General features: G+C 44.9%; 1 protein-coding gene across 1 annotated transcript in view; it reads left to right on the forward strand.

The window, feature by feature from the left end:
• Window positions 1-1,500: 1,500 nt before the first annotated feature.
• Window positions 1,501-23,842, forward strand: part of mcm2 (minichromosome maintenance complex component 2) — a 44,438-nt gene continuing 22,096 nt past the window's right edge. The window contains exons 1-9 of the mRNA XM_078209964.1: window positions 1,501-1,591; window positions 8,915-9,102; window positions 9,955-10,127; window positions 12,075-12,163; window positions 12,703-12,877; window positions 14,375-14,594; window positions 18,679-18,886; window positions 21,153-21,287; window positions 22,436-22,627. Of these exons, the coding sequence (XP_078066090.1) occupies window positions 1,586-1,591; window positions 8,915-9,102; window positions 9,955-10,127; window positions 12,075-12,163; window positions 12,703-12,877; window positions 14,375-14,594; window positions 18,679-18,886; window positions 21,153-21,287; window positions 22,436-22,627 (1,386 nt within the window). The 5' untranslated portion in view covers window positions 1,501-1,585. The remainder of the gene's footprint in view (window positions 1,592-8,914; window positions 9,103-9,954; window positions 10,128-12,074; window positions 12,164-12,702; window positions 12,878-14,374; window positions 14,595-18,678; window positions 18,887-21,152; window positions 21,288-22,435; window positions 22,628-23,842) is intronic.

The raw sequence follows: 23,842 nt of genomic DNA on the forward strand, positions 1-23,842 counted from the left end.
TTCGATGGAGGACCTTGGTGGCTGAAAGTATAGCCACCAATAGTATGATGAAGATTTCAACAAGCAAGTTCAGAGTAATGAAGAATTCAGACGAAAAGTTTTTTTAAAGTTTAAAGTTTATTTGTTATTGTCACAAGTAGGCTTACATTAACACTGCAATGAAGTTACTGTGAAAAACCCCTAGTTGTCACACTCTGGTACCTGTTCGGTTACACTGAGGAGAATTTAGTATGACCAATGCACCTAACCTGCATGTCTTTCAGACTGTGGGAGGAAACCGCAGCAGCCGGAGGAAACCCACGCAGACACTGGGAGGACGTGCAGATTCCACGCAGACAGTGACGCAAGCCAAGAATTGAACCTGGGCCCCTGGCACAGTGAGGCAGCAGTGCTAACCACTGTGCCGCCAAAGGTGAGGGGTTTGAGGGTTGGAGGAGGACACAGGGATAGATGGGTAATGAATGGAAGGATAGAAATAAATGAAGGGAACTTGAAATATAAGCGGTGCCATTCAGCCTATCAAGCCTGCACCAACAACAATCCCACCCAGGCTTTATCCTCACGTATTTACCCTGACACTAAGGGGCAATCCATCTAACCCGCACATCTTTGGACTGTGGTAGGAAACCAGAGCATTCGGAGGAAACCCACGCAGACACACAGAGAACGTGCAGACTCCACATAGACTGTGACCCAAGGCTCAGAATTGAACTGTGAGGCAACAATCTAACCACTGTGCCACCATTATATAATGGAAGAAAGATAACCCATTGCTGTGAATGTTGAGGTTACAATCGGATACGTGAAGCTAAGACCCATTGAACTAGCCCATCCAGAGAACAGATCTGGAAGAACCATCACAGGAGTGGTGAACCGAGTCCCAAAAGTTGTACCCAAAAATCAAGAGTTGACATAAATCCAAGTTTTTTTTTGAAATCTCCCAGCAATTTGGAGACCATCCCTTAACAACAGCTTAACTGACAGCTCGGCCAGCCAATCAGCGCGTGTAGTGGGGTCAAAGTGCGGCTGCCAGAAGCCAATGACGGACGGCGGGAGGCGGGATCTGGGCTGTCACCGCTCCCTTTCCATTCACTCATTGACTCGGCTTCGCTTTTGGTGATTAAATAACTTGTACCTTGCTGCAAATAATAATTATACATAATTCACTACATATTCTAGGCCCTAACCCGGTCTGTTCACCACTGTACATACACCCCGGCTTCCAAGGCTCCAAACTTGTCCCCGCTGGCGCAGCGCTGATGACGTCGCGGGGCTCTTTGCGATATCACGCAGAGTATTAATATGCATATAGCGTCGCTTCTGATTGGTCCGAATTAATTAATATACATGAGCGACCGATTAAATATGCATAAAGACCCGCTTCTGATTGGGCTACATTAACATGCAGGAGGAAACGATTAATAAGCGCAAAGAGTCGCTGCCGATTGGTCAGAACTAATTAGTATGCATAAGGGCGCGATGACGTGACCGCGCAGCCGGTATTTGGCGCGAATCTCGGGGTCAGGTGGGCAGTTTGGCGCCAAAGGGTTTCGTCCGCTTCAAGCTGAGGGGAGCGAGCGGAACAATGGCGGTGAGTGAGTGAGGGTGGGCGGGAGTGAGAGGAATGAGCCGAGCGAAGGGCCCGCGGGGACGGTGATCTGAGGGAAATGCGGGTGGGGTTTGCGGGTGATCCCTCCACCGCCTCCAGCAACAATACACACCGGGCAAAAAGTCACCAGCTGCCGGTTAGGCCCGGTGCCCCGATCCCCGGGATCGGGCCCTGGCAGCTGGTGACTTATTGACCGGGGGCAGGGGCACCGTTAGTAGTTATTTCCAGTGCCCCCTCCTGCATTCGTCTTGTAACTAAACCCGGGACAATATGTTTTAAATTCTGTAACGTAGGCTGGAAAATTGGGCGGGGATCCTGGATTCAGGATTCAATCCTGGACCGGGGAGCGGCGCGGGCTTGGAGGGCCGAAGGGCCTGTTCCTGTGCTGTATTGTTCTTTGTTTGTTCTTTGTTTATCGGATTTTTTTTTGGCGCGGGGGGGGGGGGGGGGGGTAACAGGAAAGGCAATGCCGCTGATTGAACCAGCCTCCCAGCCATTGACTCTGTCTACACTTCCCGCTGCCTCGGCAAAGCAGCCAGCACAACTAAGGACCCCACGCACCCCGGACATTCTCTCTTCCACCTTCTTCCTTCGGGAAAAAGATACAAAAGTCTGAGGTCACGTACCAACCGACTCAAGAACAGCTTCTTCCCTGCTGCTGTCAGATTTCTGAATGTGTCTACCTCGCATTAAGTTGATCTTTCTCGACACCCTCGCTATGACTGAAACACTACATTCTGCACTCTCTCCTTTCCTTCTCTATGAATGGTATGCTTTGTATAGCACGCAAGAAACAATACTTTTCACTGTATCCCAATACATGTGACAATAAATCGAAAGAACTCCTGTGGTGTTGATCATTGTAAAGCTGTTCCATGTTGAGGATGGCGGGACAGGGGAGTGACGGCAGCGCGGGAAGGGATAGATTTGATTTATTATTGTCACATGTGAACATATGTCACATATTATTGGCATACAGTGAAAAATGTGTGACCTCAGACTTTTGGATCTTTTTCCTGAGAGATTATGTCTGGAGTGTGTGCGGTCCTTGATTTATGCTGGCTGCTTTTCCGAGGCAGCGGGAAGTGTATGACGGTGGGATGACAGCAGGACACGATGGCATGGATAATTTATTCAGCCTGTGTGAAATGTTGCTCTGGTATCCTAGCATGCACTAAACCCCTGTGTTTATTGACCTGTGTTGCCACCTCGTCTAACAAAGCCTCAATTTTAAAACTCATGGCCTTGCTTTCACTGCTTTGGCTTACTTTCAGTCTCTCCAGATTTTTGGGCTCCCTCAATTCTAGCCTTTTGTCCGTCCCTCACTCCATTTGCTCCGCCATTGCCTTTCTCTGTTTGACCCTAAACTTTGGAGTTTCCTCCATGGACCACCTCTATCTCTCGTAACACTGCTCCCTATCAACCTTCCTGATTAAGTTTCTGATCATCTGTTCTAATATTTCCTTTGTCAATTTTTTTCTCATTATTTGTGCTGTTTGTCAGGATGTGTTGCTACATCCAGTGTTCTATAAATAAATATTATTGTTAGGTCTCCAACATTAATATGTGTGGTTCTGTAGTGTTTATGTTATCACCTGGTGCTTGGGTGAATCTATGTATACGCCCTCTTTGTCTACATGAAGGCACACATGTCTGCCATTTCAGGCCGAAGCGTTTTTAATGTTTGGCCAAATAGCTACCTTTCAATCAGATAGGTACATAGGAATTCCCCCCCCTCCCAAAAACATTTAAGGGGTAGTATTTGTTATTTATTTATGATGGCGGTTTGGGATGCGTACCTCCCCTTTAAAGGTTATTTATGAGTCACAAGTAAGGCTTACATTAACACTGCAATGAAGTTACCATGAAATTCCCTTAGTTGTCACATTATGGTGCCTGTTTGGGTCAATGCACCTGACTAGCACATCTTTCAGACTGTGGGAGGAAACCAGAGCACCCGGAGGAAACCCACACAGACATGGGGAGAACGTGCAAACTCCGCACAGTCAGTGACCCAAGCCGGGAATCAAACCCAGGGCCCTGGTGCTGTGAGTCAGCAGTGCTAACCACCGTGCCTCCCCACTGTGAGTGTGGTTCATGTAATTGGGGGTGGGGGGGGTGGGGGGGGCGCGTTAATCTCCCAGTGTGAAACCCAGTTAATCAATCTAAGGTTTGACTGTGGAACAGTGCACACCTGCAATAGTTTACAACTCATACTTTGTGGTTCTTGCATAATACTCCATTAAACACATATATAACTGGCGACGATGCTGCTGCTGGTGTTTCCGTTCGGGTGAAGGGCGAGGGAATGAAGCATCACTCCTGACCTCGGACGGTGCTGGGAAGGAAGAATTGTGCCATGTGTTCGAGACTCCCTTCGCACCCAAGCCATTGACGATTGCAGAGGAGTTCAGAGTTTATGAACCCGACCAACTCAAAGACGAGTCCATTGTTCAATTCGTGGCAACACTGAAGAGACTGGCAGAGCACTGCAAGTTCGGAAGCGCACTCAGGATGCCGTACAGGACTGGCTGGCCTGTGGCATGAAACCAATGGAGATTATTAGCTGAACAGAATTTAGAATTTAATTCCGCTTTGAAGATTGCCCCGTGCACAAGATAGCGGAATCCCCGCAGAATTCTGCACTGCAGGTGGAATGCAACCGGTGTGGCAAGACAGGCTACAGGGAGTCGATGTCAGAGGTGCAAGTGAGTTGGTAACATTACCTGTAATTGCTGGGTGCAACTCGGCCCAGAGTGAGGGGAACAAAAGGAAGCATTTAGAAGGGCAAAACAAAAGGTCCGTGTTGTCAGCCATGGAAAGCGTCTGCAGGGGAAGCAGACCACCCAGAGAAACAAGAGTTGAGGCTGAACATTCTGTCGGTGCGGGGTGAAGTCGATCGTTTCTGGGTTCTCCCTAAACTGGATGGGAAAACCGTGAAATTGGAGGTTGATATGGGGACGGTGGTGTCCTTGATACCCAAATCAGTATACAGGGAGAAGTTAAAGGCCCTGCTGCTAAAGCCAGCCAAGATCACATTGCAGGCATATGCAGAGGAAGTGGTATCCCTCGAGAGTTATGCACTGGTGAAGGTACAGTTGAGGGACCAATTTGCACAATTTCCACTATATGTGGTAAAAGACGACTACTTTGCGTTATTCGGATGCCCCTGGTCACACAAGTTGAAATTGAACTGGGGAGTGACTAACGGGCTGGTGGACTCCAACGCAGGTTTGGAGAAATTTAAAGATATTTTTCAAGGAACCCTTGCAGAGAAGGAGGGTGACCAGGTTAAATTATGGCTGAGAACAGATAATCGTCCTGAAGGGCAGCACGGCGACACAGTGGTTAGCACTGCTGCCTCCCCATGCACCAGGGACCCGGGTTCGATTCTGGGTCTGTGGAGTTTGCACATTCTCCTCGTGTCTGCGTGGGTTTCCTCCGGGTGCTCCGGTTTCCTCCCACAGTCCAAAGATGTGTGGGTTAGGTTGATTGGCCATGCTAAATTGACCCTCAGTGTCAGGGGGATTAGCAGGGTAAATACATGTGGTCACAGGGATGGGGCCTGGGTGGGATTGTGGTCGGTGCAGACTCAATGGGCCGAAAAGCCCCCTTCTGCACTGTTGGGATTCTATAAGTACGTCTGGTACCATCCGCCATTATAGTTAGCTGTTAAGGTGTATACAATTTCATGTTTTTTATACAATATGTTGTTTGCAATTGGTAATTGTCTTGCGTATTAACCATATACTTCAATAAACTTTCTTTGATTAAAAACTTTAGTGGGTCATTTGAATCATACCCGGAGTGAAATATCTTAAGCTTACTTGTGTCAAAGTGCAAAACGTATGGTCTAGGCCTACTTCATAAATCACCTTAGAGTTTCTGACCTGGATTATCACAGAAGGTACTGGCAATGAAATCCATGTCAGCGGAGTCAGCAGTTGACAAACTCGATGAAATGTTTGGCAATCCAGAAAAGTGGTCAGTGACAATGGACCCAATTTGTGGCACAATATTTTGTTGAGTGCATGGAGCACCACAAAACCAGACATGAGGTTTACACTGCATCACCCAACGCCAAATGGTCTGGCAGAACAATTTGTTCAGACCTTGAAACAATCTCTGAAAGTGTTACAAAGGGAAGGGTTGCTAGGGCAGTGGATAAATAAACTGGAGTATGTACTGCCATGTGCGACAACCTGGCACAGTGGTTAGCACTGCTGCTTCACAGCTCCAGGGACCCAGGTTCAATTCTGGCCTTGGGTCACTGTCCTGTGTGGAGTTTGCACAATCTCTCCGTGTCTGCGTGGGTTTCCTCCGGGTGTTCTGGTTTCCTCCCACAGTCCAAAGATGTACGGGTTAGGTGGATTGGCCATGGTAAATTGCCCCTTAGTGTCCAAAGTGTGTGGGTTAGGGGGATTAACAGGTTAAGTACATGGGATTCCGGGAAAGGGCCTGGATGCGATGCTCTGTTGGGCAGTCGGTGCAGACTCAATGAGCCGAATGGCTTTTTTCTGCACTGTAGGGATTCTGTGAACCCAGTGCTCGCTGGCTTCATTGTTCAACCGACAATTGAGAACCATGTTCGACCTGCTGCGGCCAAAGAAGGTCCGAGAGGTGGTTAAGTGGAACCAAGAGGGACAGATGGCCAGAAGAGCAGGGAGTGCGAAGTTGAGGACTTTCCAGAAAGGGCTGTTCGGTCTAGCCAGTAATGACCCTTCTGGGGAGAAGCAGATACCGGCTACAATTGTCGCCCAAATGGGAAGGAAGCGGCAGCAGCAGCCTGCCTAAGAGGGATCGCCACGCTGAGCAGCAGGATCTTCCAAAATCCCTGGTGACTACTCCAGCAAAAGATTCCTGAAACAAGGAAGCAGCTTGTACAAAACTGCCATCCCCCGATAGACTCATAATGTCCATGTGAACTGTCTGACTGGACTTTGCATCGGGAGTAGTTTGCACTACTCTGTAAATATTCATAGAATCATATACTCTTCATTGTATGTATTTATGTTTTGGTTGATGGAGTTCTGGATTAAAAAGTTAAAGTTTATTTATTAGTCACAAGTAGGCTTACAATCACACTGAAATGAATTTGCTGTAAAAATCCCCTCGTCGCCGCACTCCGACGCCTGCTCGGGTATGTTGAGGGAGAATTTAGCAAGGCCAATTCACCTAACCTGCACGTCTTTGGACTGTGGGAGGAAACCCACGCAGACATAGGGAGAATGTGCAAACTCCACACAGACAGTGATCCAAGCTAGGAATCAAACCGGGTCCCCTGGTGCTGTGAGGCAGCAGTGCTAACCACTGTGCCACCGTGTCGCCCCAAAGGGAGAGGGGTCTGATTTATATGTACGTTCAGGATGTGTGCTGCCCCTTTAAGAATGTGGGTCATGTGACCCTGAGGGTGGTAGTACCAATCCAGTTAAGCAGTCTAGGATTTGACTGTGGGACAGTGCACACCTGTAATAAAGGATTTCCCAGTGTTTAAGTTTACAAGACCTAGTTTGCGGTTCTCCTTGCGCAACACTTTGTTAAATACATATGTAACAATATTCCATGATTGCACTGTGAAAATCGAGAGCCTTGGCTTGAGCAACAATTGCCTCCGATCAGATTCTCTGCAGTAATGAAAGTCAGCTCTGAACTTGTTTAGAATTTTCTTCTTTCCAATCCAGTATTAGAATCATAGCATCCCTATCAGCCCATCGAGCCTGCACTGGCTCTCCCGACAGAGCATCTCACCCAGGCCCTATCCCCGCAATCCACGTATTTTCCCCACTAATTCCCCTAACCTATACATCTTGGGTAAGAGGCAATTTAGCATAGCCAGTCAACCTAATCTGCACATCTTTGGATTGTGGGAGGAAACCATGCAAACACCGAGGAGAACATGCAAACTGCACACAGTCACCCAAGGCCGGGATTGAATCCGGGTCCCTGGTGCTGTGAGGCAGCAATGCTAACCACTGTTACTATGCTGCCTTGTTGTTCCATATCCATCTCCAGCCAATGATTTTGCCCTATTTTCATGATCGTTATTGGAGTTGGTGATTTAAAAGGAATTTTTAAATTGGGTATTGTGTGTCTATGCAAGTTGCTGAAATTGAAAGTAGTCTCAAACGTGAACTAGCATTTATATTGCATCGTTCAACCTTCAGGATCTACCAAAGTGCTTTACAACCAGTGACATACTTTTGAAAAATAGTACTGGTGTGATGTGGAGTAATAGGGTAGCCAATTTTCACACAGCGAGCTTCCTGGAACAGCAATGTGTTGGTGACCTGTTTTTCATAAATATTGGCTCACCGATTTTAAAAATTAGCCCAGGTGCACATTCCCCTGCTCTTCAAAAATTTGCCATGGAATCTTATATAGAAACATAGAAAAACTACAGCACAAAACAGGCCCTTCAGCCCCACAAGTTGTGCCGAACATATCCCTACCTTTTAGGCCTACCTATAACCCTCCATCCTATTAAGTCCCATGTACTCATCCAGGAGTCTCTTAAAAGACCCTATTGAGTTTGCCTCCACCACCTCTGACGGCAGCCGATTCCACTCGCCCACCACCCTCTGTGTGAAAAACTTCCCCCTAACATTTCCCCTGTACCTACACCCCAGCACCTTAAACCTGTGTCCTCTCATAGCAGCCATTTCCACCCTGGGAAAAAGCCTCTGAGAGTATCTTGGGGAGAGAGAGTGTGGACGGGGTTTGGGTTTGATATCTCATCCAACAGATTTCATTCCTGATAGTGCTGCCCCCCCTCAATACTGCACTGAAAATATTGGTCTGTATTTTGAACTTGAGTCTCTGTTTTCTGTTTCAGGCGAGTGTTACCAGTTTTACTTCTTGTACGGTCATTGAGGCCTACCTCCTCACTTTACCCCATGCTTATCGAGTGGTGTCCCTCCAGATGTGTCTAACAAATTTTCTCTTATGGAGAGGTGCCAATTGGTCATTTGTCGAAAATGGCTAATTACATAGTCATTGGCATGTGCAACTGTAAAGGATTCAACCTGTACAGTTCTGACTGCATCTGAGGTCCAGTTTTTCATGAGCCTTGCAAGATGAGTCGGTTTGCTGCAACTGTTAAGTGTGCACTCTATTGCATCAGCTGAATATTAGATGGAAATTGCATGCATTCCTTTGGCTGTGTGTTAACTGATATGTAGACTAATCATTTGATTTGTGATACACCAAATGTGGGCAGTCTTTGCCCACTAACCTGTGTCCCGGTAACTTAAGATAGTCGACTGATCTGTGCAAACGTGAAACATCTTCTGTGATTCTCTTATTTAGGATTCTTCTGAGTCATTCACCATGGCTACCAGCCCCAACCGAACCCCTCGGCGTGGGGACGCCTTAACCTCCAGCCCAGGAAGAGATCTCCCCCCGTTTGAAGATGAATCAGAAGGATTGCTGGGGACTGATGTTCTGGTGGAGGAGGAAGAGGATGGAGAGGACCTGATAGGAGATGATCTGGAACGGTCAGTAATGATTGCAAAGTGACAAATACTGCCGTTCTACCTGGTGTTTGTTCTCTGTTTATGGATTGGAGATTGTCTGTCTGTAATTACAAGTATGTCAACCTGAAAAGATTGTGTGCCTTCGTTTTCAGCTTCTAATTGATGTCACTTGCAGCATTGTCTAATTGTTAATGTTGAAATGTGAAGCTTTTTTGCTTAGCCATGGCTGCCAGCTGCTTTGCTGTGAAAGAGGACAAATTAATCCTGTGGTTCAGTATAATAATTGTGGAAAATTGTTATTTGTTGGCTCCAACAGCAGTGATTAAGAGCTCCATATGTTGGTGGCAGTTAAGATTTTTACCTTTCCATAGCACATAATGAAGGTTGTATTTTGTTTAATCCTTAATTTTAAAAGGCCATTGGGCATCAAAAGAAATTGTCTAATTTCTGTTTGGTTAAGTATTGCTCAGGATTAAAGGTGTTGAGAGAATTGGAAACTTTACACAAAAGTGGGGTTAAGGCAAGACTCTGGGCATCAAAACTGGGGATCACCGATTACTGCACCCATATATGGATTTCCCCAGTTTTCATGATGTTATCCAGTAGAGTCGGTTCTGCACAAGGATTTTGGCTCAAATCTTGCAAATATTGCCCACCTCCATTTCATGTGCAGCCAACATTATTGAAGCAAATTTTTGTCCTAACTCTAATCTGTATTTGAACCTGGGTTCCAGACATGAAAAGTCCATGGCTAACAGTATTCACTTCTCTCCCACTGCCCCCAAAGATCCCTCCAGAGTAACCGTCCCTTTTTGCACATTTCATTTCCCCATATTGATTGTAAAACAACATGTTGAATATTCCCATCTTCAGCGACTACCTGGCCATTCCAGCACTGGATGTCTATGAGCGGGAAGGCCTAGACGACGATGAAGACCTGGAGGCGATGACTGCCAGCCAACGAGCAGAAGCTGAAAGAGAAATGCGAAGGAGAGACCATGCAGAGGGTTTGCGGCAAGGCCGTATGAGGATAGATCTCCTATACGGTAAGCGCCAGTCCTTTGTGCTGTGCCTAAAATATCTTGTAGGAAGATCAGCAGCAATCAATTAATTCTTCAATTTCATCTATTTATTATCATTCTCTTGTGGACTGGGAATGTATTTTGACAGGACTAGTCTTACCTGGACGCAAGAATGTTTATAATTATATTCCCTTTTTGTAGGGAATTTAATAATTGTGTCCTTTTTATAAGGACGAGACTTTGGGAAAAGTGCAATGTTCGCAACATGCACCCCAAGAGAAATCCCATATTTCTACCTAGTGATGTTGTTCAGGCATTGTAGCCCAGTGGTCTTGCTCCTGATCAGTCAAACTCCACTCTGTGGGTGAGGGTTGGCTACTGCCAGGCTATGTTTGCTGTTCCAAACCCATGGAGTCTTTGTCTGCTTTGTGCTACCTGATAGACTGAGAAGTTACTGGCTTTCTGTTCTGTCCCAATTACTTAACTGCCTGCATTAAAGAATAGTCTCTTATTTGTACTGTATTATTTATAGGTAACTAATGTTCCTTTATTGCATTGTTCCCAATGTGGCTTGGCTTGGCTTTGAGGTAGTTGGCGAATGGGTACTTTCTGAACTAAGTGGAGGTATTAGGCTGGTTGTACTTACAAGGACTGGTTGAAATGTTCCCAAGGATACTGAGGGAAGATGGGGTGGGAATTGCAGAGGCACTGGTCATAATCTACAAATCCTCCTTGGAGTTGAGGATCGTGCCAAAGGACTGGAGAGTTGAAAATCTCACAGCCTTTTTGGAAAAGGGTCTAACCACAAGCCCAACAACGACAAGTCTGTCACCTTGACCTCAGTGGTGGGGAAGCTTTTAGAGATGCGGATATGGGACAAAACAATCACTTGGATAAAGGTGGATTAAGGGAAACTGGAACTGATTTCTTCAGTGAAAATTGTGTTTGACGAGCTTGCTTGAGTTTATGATGAAGTAACAGGAGGTTAATGAGGTTAATGCTGTGATATGGGGTACATGGCCTTCCAAAAGGGATTTAATAAAGTGTTACATGACAGGCTCGTGAGCAAAGTTTAGAGCTTGTGGAATAAAAAGAACAGCAATGATGGCAGATATGTATATGGCCAGTCCAAAGATGTGCGGGTTAGGTTGATTGGCCATGCTAAAATTGCCCCTTAGTGTACTGAGATGTGTAGGTTCGAGGGATTAGCGGGTTAATATGTAGGAGTTTGGGGGTAGGGCCTGGGTGGGATTGTGGTCGGTGCAGACTCAATGGGCCAAATGGCCTCTTTCTGCACTGTAGGGTTTCTATGATTTCAATGGTGAAGTTTGTGAGAAAACCTGTCTCTGGTAGCTAATGACTGAAGTGGCTGATTGAGCAGCTGAGGCACAGGACTTACTGGTTTGGAAGGACTCTGCTGGTGTCATGAATAAAGGCAATAGGCGATGAAAGCAAGAATTTGCATTTCCCTCAGTTGACCCCAAAACACCCTACAACCAATTAAATATTTTTGACGTGTTGTCACTCCAGTGAAGGGAAATGTGGCGGTCACTTTGTGCACACCAGGCTCCCACAAACAGCAATGTGGTGATGACTGTAAGGAGCAAGAGAACTCCCCTGCTCTTCTTTCAATATGTGGCGTGGGATCTTTTTTGTCCATCTGAGATGGCAGATGGGGTTTCTGATTAAATGGCTCACCTGAAAGATAGCATTTCTAACAGTGCAGCATTACCTCAATGCTGAACTGGAACATTGGTCTTGATTATTGCTCAAGTCTTGGAGTGGATTGTGAACCTACAACCATAGAGTGATTACAGGAGGCACAGGAGAGCCACTTAGCCCGTTGAGTCCATGTTGGCTCTCTAAAGCAATCCAATTTTTATACATTGAAACCTGACAGGACGTGAGGGGGCGTGGAAGAGGGATCTTGGGCAGGGGACACATATCAAGGAAATGTGTGTCTCGTTTCAGAAAGTGACGATGAGGATGAAGAACGGCCAGCAAGAAAACGCCGGCTGGCAGAGCGAGCAGCAGACGGGGCAGTCGATGATGAAGAGGAGGTGTGTGACCTTGTTCTGATGTCGAAAAATGACAGACCAGTAAAGAACTGCTCGTCTGTCCTGCCTGTCTCACTATGTATCATATTAAATGCTCTCTCTCTCTCTTCCCCCTCCCCCCCCAAATTCACAAGTCCTCTCCAAGGATAGACAAAGAACAGAATTTAATTGTCCAGCCAACTTGACTTGATTAATTATATTGATCCTGTGAATCTTGCTAAATCGGGTAGGATGGAATGACTAAAAACACGTTGTACAACAATCCAGTGATTGTGTTTGGACCACTGACTCATTCAGGGACCCATAACACAGAAAATAAATTGATAGTAGCAGATCAGAAGCCAATCACAAGGCTTACATCTCCCTTCGTAGCTCAGAGCAATGGATTTTTTGCCCAGTCAACTGTCCTAGTCTTTGTGTATGGTGCTTACTGTCGGAGGAAAATTGACTGTCCTTTGGACCTATCAGTAATACAGTTGAAGTGAGGCCTGTGGCAGTTTCTAACTAGGTATTTTTTCCCCCTCCTCTTTTCCCTTGTGCAGATGATCGAGAGTATTGAGAACCTGGAGGACATGAAGGGCCACTCAGTCAGGGAGTGGGTCTCCATAACAGCCCCCAGACTGGAAATCTACCACCGTTTCAAGAATTTCTTGAGGACCCATGTCGATGAACATGGACACAACGTTTTCAAGGAGAAGATTAGTGACATGTGCAAAGGTTAGTCTAGTAGAGGTACCAGTGTCGGGGAAGTATCTTGGTATCGGCTCTTGCGCAAATGTTGATGGTCAGTCTTAATCAATGCTGAGACCTTGCAGTAGCTTCCCAGTGCTCATGAAAATCAAGTTGGCCAAAAACGTTATCAATTTATGTAGAGAGTAAGGAACAATTGGTTTTGCGCACACTTTTTTTGTTGGGTGCTGGACCAGAATCTCAAATTACATTAGGAAGCCATACTGGCATAAATGTGAGGAACGGATACTTCCTTCCAGGAATGATTTCATTGACAAAGTTGGAATCTTTTTACAGTAAAACAAGCTTTATTTAATAACATAGTTTAAATTTAACTCGTAACAAATGATGTAGCTTAACTATAACAGTTGAACAATATTTAAAATTGAAAGGAAGACACTTTACTTTTTAGCTTATCACTGTTTCTGTTCCAAATAAGCAAGCTTCCTCTTATAGACATAAATGCCACTTCAAATACAGTTGGCAACCATAAATGTAGTTGCTAAATTGTTAACAGTCCTGAAGTGAAGCTTTCAGAGAGAGGAATGAGTTTTGGAGCTGCTTATCGACCTCTGCCTTCAGCAAACTCCCAGCTAGAGCTGAGAAAAAACCCTTTCACTCTGCACAGATCCAGTTCTTTACATTATCACATGACCCTGTCAATCAACCTCCCAAAGGATCTTTTGATACAAGCAAAAGCCCACCTGCTCGATGGAAGTAAGAAATTCCCAGCTGCAATGACTAACTAACTTGCTGTTACCTCCTGGAGCTCAATGTTTTCCAAACATGCTGGTTGCCTGCAGGAAAAAAATCTGAAATTTTAAACATTCCCCTTAAGGAAAAAGAATATGTTTCTATTAATTGCACATGTATCACTTTTGATAAGTTTAAAGTTTATTTTATTTATGAGTGTCACAAATAGGCTTACATTAACACTGCAATGAAGTTATTGTGAAAATCCCCTAGTTTCCACACTCCGATGCCTGTTCAGGTACACTGAGGGAGAATTTAGAATTTGGTCAGTGCACCTAATCTCACCTTTTGGACTGTGGGAGGGAACCAGAGGAAACCCACGCAGACGCAGGGAGAAGGTGCAAACTCCGCACAGACAGTGACCCAAGCCGGGAATCGAACCCGGATCCCTGGCGCTGAGGCAGTAGTGCTAACCACTGTGCCCCCGTGCTGCCCACTACCCACAACTCACTAAATTTTGCTGGAGAAATAATGAGGCTTTTATCACAGACGTTGCTGTTTCAGTCTGAATTCTGCTTCATGTAGTTTGTAGAGAGAACGTTAATTTATTTACAATAAAATTGACACTCTGATTGTCCAGTCATGCTCCCAGTTGATTGAGTGACTGACACTGATGTCGATATTTATTTGGAATTTATAATGACACTTATGTCTAAAATGACAACCCCAGCGTGTGACGCAGTCTTTCAGCTAGTACTGCCTGTAGTCCTGAAGTGACTGTTATTTTTACAGAAAACCGAGAAAGCCTCGCGGTTAATTATGAGGACTTGGCTGCCAGGGAACATGTGTTGGCCTACTTTCTGCCTGAGGCTCCGGCAGAAATGTTGAAGATATTTGATGAAGCAGCCAAAGAGGTGGTTCTCTCCATGTACCCAAAATATGACCGGATTGCCAAGGAAATTCACGTCAGGATTTCCAGCCTGCCTCTGGTTGAAGAACTCCGGTCACTCAGGTATGGTAGACCTGAGGTTTAGGTAAAGCTGTATTCTGTGTCTTTAAGTGACTTGTTTTGGTTAATTGGCCCTGTTTCGAATTTATATTTTTAATTATATGCTGTCCACAAATATATTGATGTTGTCCTCAATACAGGGTGTTGGTGAGGATATACCTAGAATATTGTGTAGAGTTTTGGTCCCCTTACCTTAAATGATATAGTAACATTAGAGGCAGTCGAAAAGTAATTCGCAAGATTAATTCCTGGATTGAAAGGGTTATTTTAGCAGGAGAGACTAAATAGTCTGGGTCCATATTCCTTGGAGTTTAGAAGAATGGGGCGAACCTTGTTCAAATATATAAGACCGTGAGGGGGCTTGATGGGGTAGAAAGTGAGATGTTTTCACTAATGGGAGAGTCTCAAACAAGGGGACATAGCTACAAGATAAAGGGCCGGTTATTTAAAATTGAGGTGCATAGAAATTTCTTCTAGCAGAGGGCGGTGAATCTCTGGAATTCTCTGCCCCAGTGGAGGCTGGATCATTAGAAGTATTTAAAGTGGAGTTGGATAAATATATGGAAACGTAGGAGCAGGAGGAGACTCTTTGGCCCTTCAAGTCAGCTCTGCCATTCATCACAATCATGGCTGATTGTCCAACTCAGTAGCCTAATCCTGCTTTTTCCCCATAACCTTTGATCCCATTCGCCCCAAGTGCTATATCTAGCCCCCTCTTGAATACATTCAATGTTTTGGCACCAACTACTTCCTGTGATAAGGAATTCCACAGGTTCACCACTCTTAAGTGAAGAAATGTCTCCTCACCTCCGTCCTAAATGGTCTACCCTGTATCCTCAGACTGTGACCCCTGGTTCTGGATGGTTCCCCACCATCGGGAACATCCTTCCTGCATCCACCCTGTCTAGTCCTGTTAGAATTTTATAAGACTGAGATTCCCTCCCTCATTCGTCTGAACTCCAGCGAAAACACTCCTAACCTAGTCAATCTCCCCATATACATCAGTCTATACTATACGATAGATCAAGGAATAGAGGGCTATGGGGAAATGACACAGAAAAGGAGTTGAGGTCAGTCAGCATAGATCAACCATTATCATTTTGAATGGCGAGGAAGGCTTGAAGGGCCTTGTGGCCTAATCCTGTTTCTTTTTCTTGTGTTCTTGTGTCATAGGTACAATGGATCAAATGTCCTCCCCTGTGCTGTATAATTCCAAAAATAAAACTGTCAGTGTTATTGTCAACATCCAGTTGCCCTTGGCCAAGTATAACATTAACACATGCCAAAACTTGACCCCACCTCAATCGAGCAACCTATTTGCTCCAAGGTTGGGGCAAATCTTTCCGGCTCCATTGCTGTGGTCTTGGGCCAGAAACTGTGACGAGCCATGCGAGCGTCCATTCGGGGCTGCGAATTGCTCACCCCTGAGATCAATTTTTGGTCTCTTGGTTCATATTTTAAAGCATTTTGTATTCACTTTTTCAATATTTTTATTTGAAAGGGATGGCAGGGAAGAGGAGCTGTAGTTTTTTTTAATACTTTTTTTTCAAATAATTCTGACTTAGTATTCAAAGCTTTCTTTAAAAAGTGTCAATTATTTCATTTCCCGCATCCCAAGACCACAGGAAATGTTCAGTTATCTGTTACAGTTTGAGTTATTTTGCAAGGTTTTTGGGCTCTGCCGTCACTTCAGTTTGAGATGTTTACTTTGGTGTCTCTTTTGATCTCGAGTTTCGGTTGAAATGTTTTAGATCTAATTTTATTTCTGCTTCTAGATGAGTTTTGGTCTCAATTCTTAGTTATTTGAAACAGTATTCTGCATCAGTTTGACTTTTCCTTTTTCTCGGGCCAGTCGATTCTGCTTCCCCTTCCCGTCCACCCCACCCCTGCCAGTCCCCGTTCACCTCCATGCTTGGCTTGTGTCCAGAAATAGTTAGTTAGAACAAACAAAGAAAATTACAGCACAGGAACAGGCCCTTCGGCCCTCCAAACCTGCACCGACCATGCTGCTGCCCGTCTGAACTAACCCCCCCCCCCCCCAACCCTTCCAGGGATCATATCCCTTTATTCCATCCTTTTCATGCATTTGTCAAAATGCCGCTTAAAAGTCACTATTGTTATCTGCTTCCACTACCTCCCCCGGCAGTAAGTTCCAGGCACCAATCACCCTCTGTGTAAAAAAAAAAACTTGCCTTGTACATCTCCTTTAAACCTATGTCCCCTAGTAATTGACTCTTCCACCCTGGGAAAAAGCTTCTGACTGTCCACTCTGTCCATGCCCCATATAATCTTGTAGACTTGGGTTAATAGGTTGGTCATCACAGCCCACCTACAACTGACAGAGGGAACGTCCTTGGTCCGATCAGCCTCGATTGGTTGGAATCACATCCAGATTCTACTTTTTGCAAGGATGCTATGCTAATTTACCGCATAACCCACTTTTCTTAATGATTTTTGCGAGCTGATCTGGTCTCACTGACCGTGATTGCTCACTCCTTGTACGAGAGTCAATTTACATGCATCACTTTCAATTCTCTCATGGTTTTAACTAACTCCGAGAGCAGTGCTCATCTTCCATGCTCATGGTTATTCTGTCAGCTGAGCCCAGCGGCTCCAACTGACTTTTCAGTTGGAGGTATCACAGTGAAGGCCTGTGATCTTATCACCTGCATGCGCCTCGGAGTCTGGTGTTTTGGAATCATGCCCATTCTATTTTTTCCTGAATCCAACTGATGACTTCTCGGGCTGGTTATTGCTCCTACTGCTGCCTCACATGGTGCAAATTTGAACATTGAATCTTCGTATCACAGTTCACCTTAACACTTGGTTGTCAAGTGTAAGTAATTTTGAACGCCTGGGCTCTGGGGTTCTCGCACGTGCCAAAAAAATGTTTCGTCAAAATTTGTCTTTCACATGCTGTGGTAAACCCAGAGTCATCAGCAGTCATAGAAGGATGCAGTAGAAAAGAGGCTATGTGATCCATCGTGACTATGCCAGTTCTCTGGAAGAGCATTCCATTTAATCCCATCACACTGCCCCTTCCCTGAGCACTGCATTTTCTTTTAACAAAACAAATAGAGTATGCTATTTGACCCCTCAAACCTGTTCCACAATCAGGTCGCCCTCAAACCTGTTCCACCATTTAACCATAATCAAATCAAAGCTGATCCCATATCTTGATTACACTTTCCCACTGAATTCCTGTATCCCTTGGCTTAGAGAATTCCAAAGATTTAGAACATTGAAGAAAAAATTCCTCATTTCAATCAAAAATGACCATCCTTTAACCTGAGCCTATGCCCCCTAGTTTAAAGTTTATTTATTAGTGTTACAAGTAGGCTTACATTAACACTGCAATGAAGTTACTGTGAAAATCCCTGAGCTGGCGTACACTGTACACTGAGGGAGAATTTAGCACGGCCAATGCACCTAACCAGCACGTCTTTCGAACTGGGGGAGGAAACCGGAGCACCCAGAGGAAACCCACGGAGACACAGGGAGCATGTGCAGACTCCACACAGACAGTGATCAAAGCCAGATCCCTGGTGCTGTGAGGCAGCAGTGCTAGGCACACTCTCAGCATCTACCCTGCCAAAGCCCCTAATAATCTTATGGTTTCAATGTGATTGTGTCTCAATGTTTTAAATTGCGTAGAATGTTACTTCCATCCTTCCACATGGAACTGCACTCCTCATTCCCTAAAATCAATGGAGGGTCAAATATATATCCACTTGCCTTCTTTATAACATGTTATTATTGGATCTACTTTCACCAATCTTTCAAGCAGCATATTCCAGATCATAACTCATTGCATTAAAAATATTGCTCCTTTGATAATTATCTTCTGCAAATGGAAACAATTTCTCCCTAGTTATTAAAAGCCCTCGTGATTTTGAATACCTGTTACCTCCTCTTAACCTGGAATAAGGTTACGTCGTCTTTCCTAAATACTCCCAGCCGAGGGCTAACGAAGAACTCACAAACAGCTGGCATAATGTCCTTACTTTTGTACTTGATATCTTCTTTTTAATGGCCTTATCAAATTGTTCTGCTGCCTTTAGTGCCTGACTTATTCTTTTTATTACAGGCAGCTTCACTTGAATCAGCTGATCCGGACAAGTGGAGTGGTCACCAGCTCTACAGGGGTTCTGCCACAGCTCAGCATGGTCAAGTACAACTGTAACAAGTGTAACTTTGTCCTTGGACCTTTCTTCCAGTCCCAGAACCAGGAAGTGAAGCCGGGTTCTTGTCCTGAATGTCAGTCTGCAGGGCCATTTGAAATCAACATGGAGGAGGTATGTTAGCTTAGTCCATTGGGTGACTCAACTCGACCTGGTATTGCATTCAGCGTCTCTTTACTTACTCTGCTGGGCAGCTATGCAAGAAGTGGTGTGACATGCTGATCGCACCACTGCTTGTTTTTAAAAAGTATGTAGAATTTACAGCACAGAAACAGACAGTTTGACCCAGCTGACCTGTGCTAGTGTTTTGTCCACTTCTGCTTTGGTTGTAACAGCATCACAGACTGTTAGTTGTGTTCCGTCGATGTTTGTGGGTAATGCTGATTAAACCAGAAATGACCTGCTGAGCTGGTAGTCCTGATAATGAAAGACTTACCTAAGAATGGGTCCTGAAGTTTCCCAGTGATGGGGCTGTGACTATTTCCTTTGGCAGCTTCTACTGTGGGATTGTCCTTGGGAAGAAAGATTGTTGATCCAGTGTTTGGGGAACAAACATTCTTTGTAGTTTGTGTGGATGTTGTGTTGAGCCATTGCCAGAGGGCACCAGGTACTTGTTCCTGTCAATTCCCACCAGAATCCATGCGAGTCTCCTGCCACCAAACTTTATCTAAATGCTGTCCATATAATCTTGTGCTGTTTTTACCTTTGTGTTTTGAATCTTTTTTTTAATGCAAAAGATTTTCGGCCTGAAATGTTACTCTGTTACTGTCTCCACAGAAGAGTCTGACCAAGTATTTCCAGCATTTTCTGTTTCAATTTGTCTTTTAAAATTGCTGGTGAGAATGTGACACTTGCTACGGTATGGAGTAGTTGAGGCAACTAGTATAGATTAGTTGGGGGTGAGGGGGCTAGATGAACACAATAAGGCAGGTGGGGGAGGTAGAGGAATAAATAAGAAGATACTTTGGGGATAGATGAAAAAGGTGCCCGTTAGTTTGTGGGTGGGCTTGTTGGGGCCAAATGACCGGTTTCTGTGCTGTAATTATTACTTAAAGAAATTACTCCCGAGTTCATTATTGGATTTATTGGTCATGATGCCGGCATTGGACTGGGGTGGGCATAGTAAGAAATCTCTCAACACCAGGTTAAAGTCCCAACAGGTTTATTTGGTAGCAGGAGCTTTCGGAGCTCTGCTCCTTCATCAGGTGAGTCTATTTATTGGTGACATCTTTGTTTTTTATTTGTTTGGCTGGGGAAGCAGTTGCTAACAATCCATTCGACTGGGCTTCCGCTGACAGTGTGAATGGTTGTGATGCCACCAGGAATGAAGATCTCTGGGCAGGAGTTCAGTATACCGACAGTGGTCTAACTTGCAGGGTCCCGGTCACAATTTGAACTATTCCTCATGGTTCACCTGTAAAACGTGTGACCACTGTCTTCCCTAATATGTGTTCTAGTTTTGGTCTTCCCCAAAAGTGCAAGCATCTTTAGCATCCACCTCATCAAACCCCATCGGGATTTGGAAGATGTCTGTCGGGCATCCTTTGTCCTCCAGCAAACTGTCCTTCAAACCTCCAAGTAGCATTTATTGATTGTTCATGTGTCTCAGTTGTTGGTCTGCTGCTTTGAATTTTGTGAGCCTGGTAGTTTGGGAAAGGCTGATCTTGCGGATTTTGTGTCATTGGTGGATAAATTCTAAATCCAAACACAGATAATCTCTAAGTAACAGTGACTTCATGCAAGTTAATTACACTATTTTTTTGGTTGAGCCCCTAAACATCCAACTGTGGTGTGAGGTTTATGAAGATGGCGAGGATTATTCCTGGCATGGTGTATTTGGTCTCTCTGTCTTTTTAAAAATAAAATGGTGAAATTGTGACTGAAGACCAAAAGAGTCCTATTTGCTTCCGACAGGGCGGCACGGTGGTTAGCACTGCTGCCTCACAGCGCCAGGGACGCAGGTTCGATTTCCGGCTTGGGTCACTGTCTGTGTGGAGTTTGCACATTCTCCCCGTGTTTGCGTGGGTTTCCTCCGGGTGCTCCTGTTTCCTCCCACACTCCAAAGATGTGCAGGTTAGGTGGATTGGCCTTGATAAAAAACATTGCCCCTTCGCCCCCTGGCATTATCTAGGGTGAATGCGTGGGGTTATGGGGATAGGGCCTGGATGGGATTGCGGTCGGTGCAAACTTGATGGGCCAAATGACCTCCTGCACTATAGGATTCTATGACTGCACATAGTTTTATCTTCCTACATTAAAGATGCTTTCAAAATGAAAATTGGTGTTTAGCTTGACTCATCCAGTTTAACATGAGTGCTTACTCTGAAATGAATTTTGTGCCGATGTCCTGTTTACCAATCAGCCTCTTGTTTCCCTTCAGACTGTGTACCAGAATTATCAAAGGATCACCATTCAGGAAAGCCCAGGCAAGGTTGCGGCTGGGAGGCTACCACGCTCAAAAGATGCGATTCTGCTGGCAGACCTGGTGGATAGCTGCAAACCAGGCGATGAAATTGTAAGTTTTCGATCCTCTGTGCATGTGGGGAATCATATGGAGAAGTAAAGCATGTTTATTTTCTAGTCAAGTTTTAAGAGAGACTGAGCAGATTGGGTTTGTACTCGTTGGAATTTAGAAGGCTGAGGGGGGATCTTCTGGAGACGTATAAGATAATGAAGAGGCTGGATAGGGTAGAGGTGGAGAGATTCTTTCCACTTAGAAAGGAAGCTAGAACTAGGGGGCACAGCCTCAAAATAAAGGGGGGTCAGTTTAGGACAGAGTTGAGGAGGAACTTCTTCTCTCAGAGGGTGGTGAATCTCTGGAATTCTCTGCCCACTGAAGTGGTGGAGGCTACCTCGTTGAATATGTTTAAATCACGGATAGATGGATTCCTGATCGGTAAGGGAATTAGTTAGGGGTTATAGGGATCAGGTGGGTAAGTGGAACTGATCCACTTCAGATCAGCCATGATCTTATTGAATGGCGGGGCAGGCTAGATGGCCTACTCCTGTTCCTATTTCTTATGTTCTTAAAAGGAAGGGCACTTTATATGCCAGCCATGTTGTGCGTTTTGTGGCTGTGTCGATTAGTTTCAGTCAACTTTATAATGTTAACACATTCTTATGGAAAGTTTTTCAACTCCAATTCACAGTATAGGTGTGATCAATGTCACATAAACTTGTCAGACCAGTAGTATAACTGATCTTGGTCACATGTTACTCTTACATTATTGATCTCAAACTAACATGCAAAAAGGAGAACTATACAGAATAATTATCTGCATAGCATTGAAAGTTGGTAAAACATCAAGAGGCTTAATTGATGTAGAAACTGGAAATGTGTTCCTTCAGAAATTAGGCTGTGTTTATAGCAGAGAGTAAAGTCCTCCTTGTTAATGGGCAAAGAGTAAATAATGGATGGAGGGATGGGGTGGAAAGAATGTACCTATTTAAGAAAACGATTTGAGCCAGTGTAGTCCCCTTGAGTCTACCCTGCTATTCAACAAGATTGAAACCAATTACCTCAACTCAATTCCCTCACCCACCATCCCCAAATGGTGTGAATGAATCACCCTCATTTGCATTTCATGGTAATATAATTTAAATGGTTTTATTTGCTGTTATTCCGAGAGGCTGATTGTATGCTTGTTCTGTCTGTTCTTGCAGGAGCTCACCGGCATATATCATAATAACTATGACGGTTCCCTCAATACTGCCAATGGGTTCCCAGTCTTCGCTACAGTGATCATGGCAAATCACATCACAAAGAAAGACAATAAAGTGGCCGTTGGTGAGCTTACTGATGAAGACATCAAGACCATTGTGGGCCTTTCAAAAGATGAACGCCTTGGGGAGAGGGTGAGTCTGTGTTGTGATGGGTGAGGCTTCAGATGCAAAACTCTGAATAACCACTGGGTAGCAGTGGTTAGCACTGCTGCCCTTCAGCTCCAGGGACCTGGGTTCGATTCCCGCTTGGGTGACTGTGTGGAGTTTGTACGTTCCCCCTGTGTCTGCGTGGGTTTCCTCCCACACTCTAAAGATGTGTGGGTTAGGTTGATTGGCCGTGCTAAATTGACCCTTGGTGTCCCGGGATGCATAGGTTAGAGGGATTAGTGTGGTATATATGTGGGGTGACGGGGGTAGGGCATGGGTGGGATTGTTGTCGATGCGGACTTGAATGGTGGCCTCCTGCACTGCAGGGGTTCTTTAAATCTAAACTATCAAAGTTGATTAATGCAGTTGGGTAGAAAACCGAACAGCGCAGGATGTATCTCCTGTGTGTGTGTGCAGGTATGCACACACACATACATGTGCATGTTTATGTTCTGAGGCATATTTGAGCAGAAGCCTGTTAACTAATGCAAGTCAAAAGCATTTTTCTTGGTGGCCTCATCTTTTCAAGGGGTGCTGGTTTGGCCTTTCTGGGAAACAGGAGAAATTGGGCTCTGTTTATGGCATGTTCAGTCAGAGTGTCTTTTGATCAGCTGGTTATCACATTCAAACAGCAGAACACATGTTTCAAGCAGGTCCCCAGGACGCTTGAACATTGTTGGCTGTTAAATTGGCAGCTGGTGGGTACAACCCCAGAAAATATGAGGTGTCTGAGCCAACTGCTGAAAAATTCATTATTTCCTCTGTTTCCTCCTGCCCCCATGCTTGTTTCACCCGATAAATTTGGCTCAATATCTCCCCGTGTGTTCACTCCTGGTTTTGTGGATTTCAGCACAAGGCCTAGTCATCCCCAGATGCAATTTGGCTTCATGTCCAGAAGGTATTGAGAACTTTGGTGTGCAAAAATGGAATGATCACTTTATTACATCCAGAGGTTGTTTTGTCTTTGCACGTACATGATTGGACTTCGCTCTGCCTCCACCCAGCTTTGGGGAAGGAGCTCAATGTTCCATGTGGGGAGTTTAAGATTACTATGTTGTCAGAAGATATACTCTGTTTCTGGTCTTTGATAAACCAGACCTATTACTCATACTTGCACTGGGTACCAGGAGTGGGAAAATAATTCCGTCTCCACCCTCTCCTCTCTGGCACCAGCAGACATTTTGGGCGGTGTATAAATTT

This window comes from Mustelus asterias, chromosome 3 (genome assembly GCF_964213995.1).
Source record: "Mustelus asterias chromosome 3, sMusAst1.hap1.1, whole genome shotgun sequence".
Taxonomy (NCBI): Eukaryota; Metazoa; Chordata; class Chondrichthyes; order Carcharhiniformes; family Triakidae; genus Mustelus; species Mustelus asterias.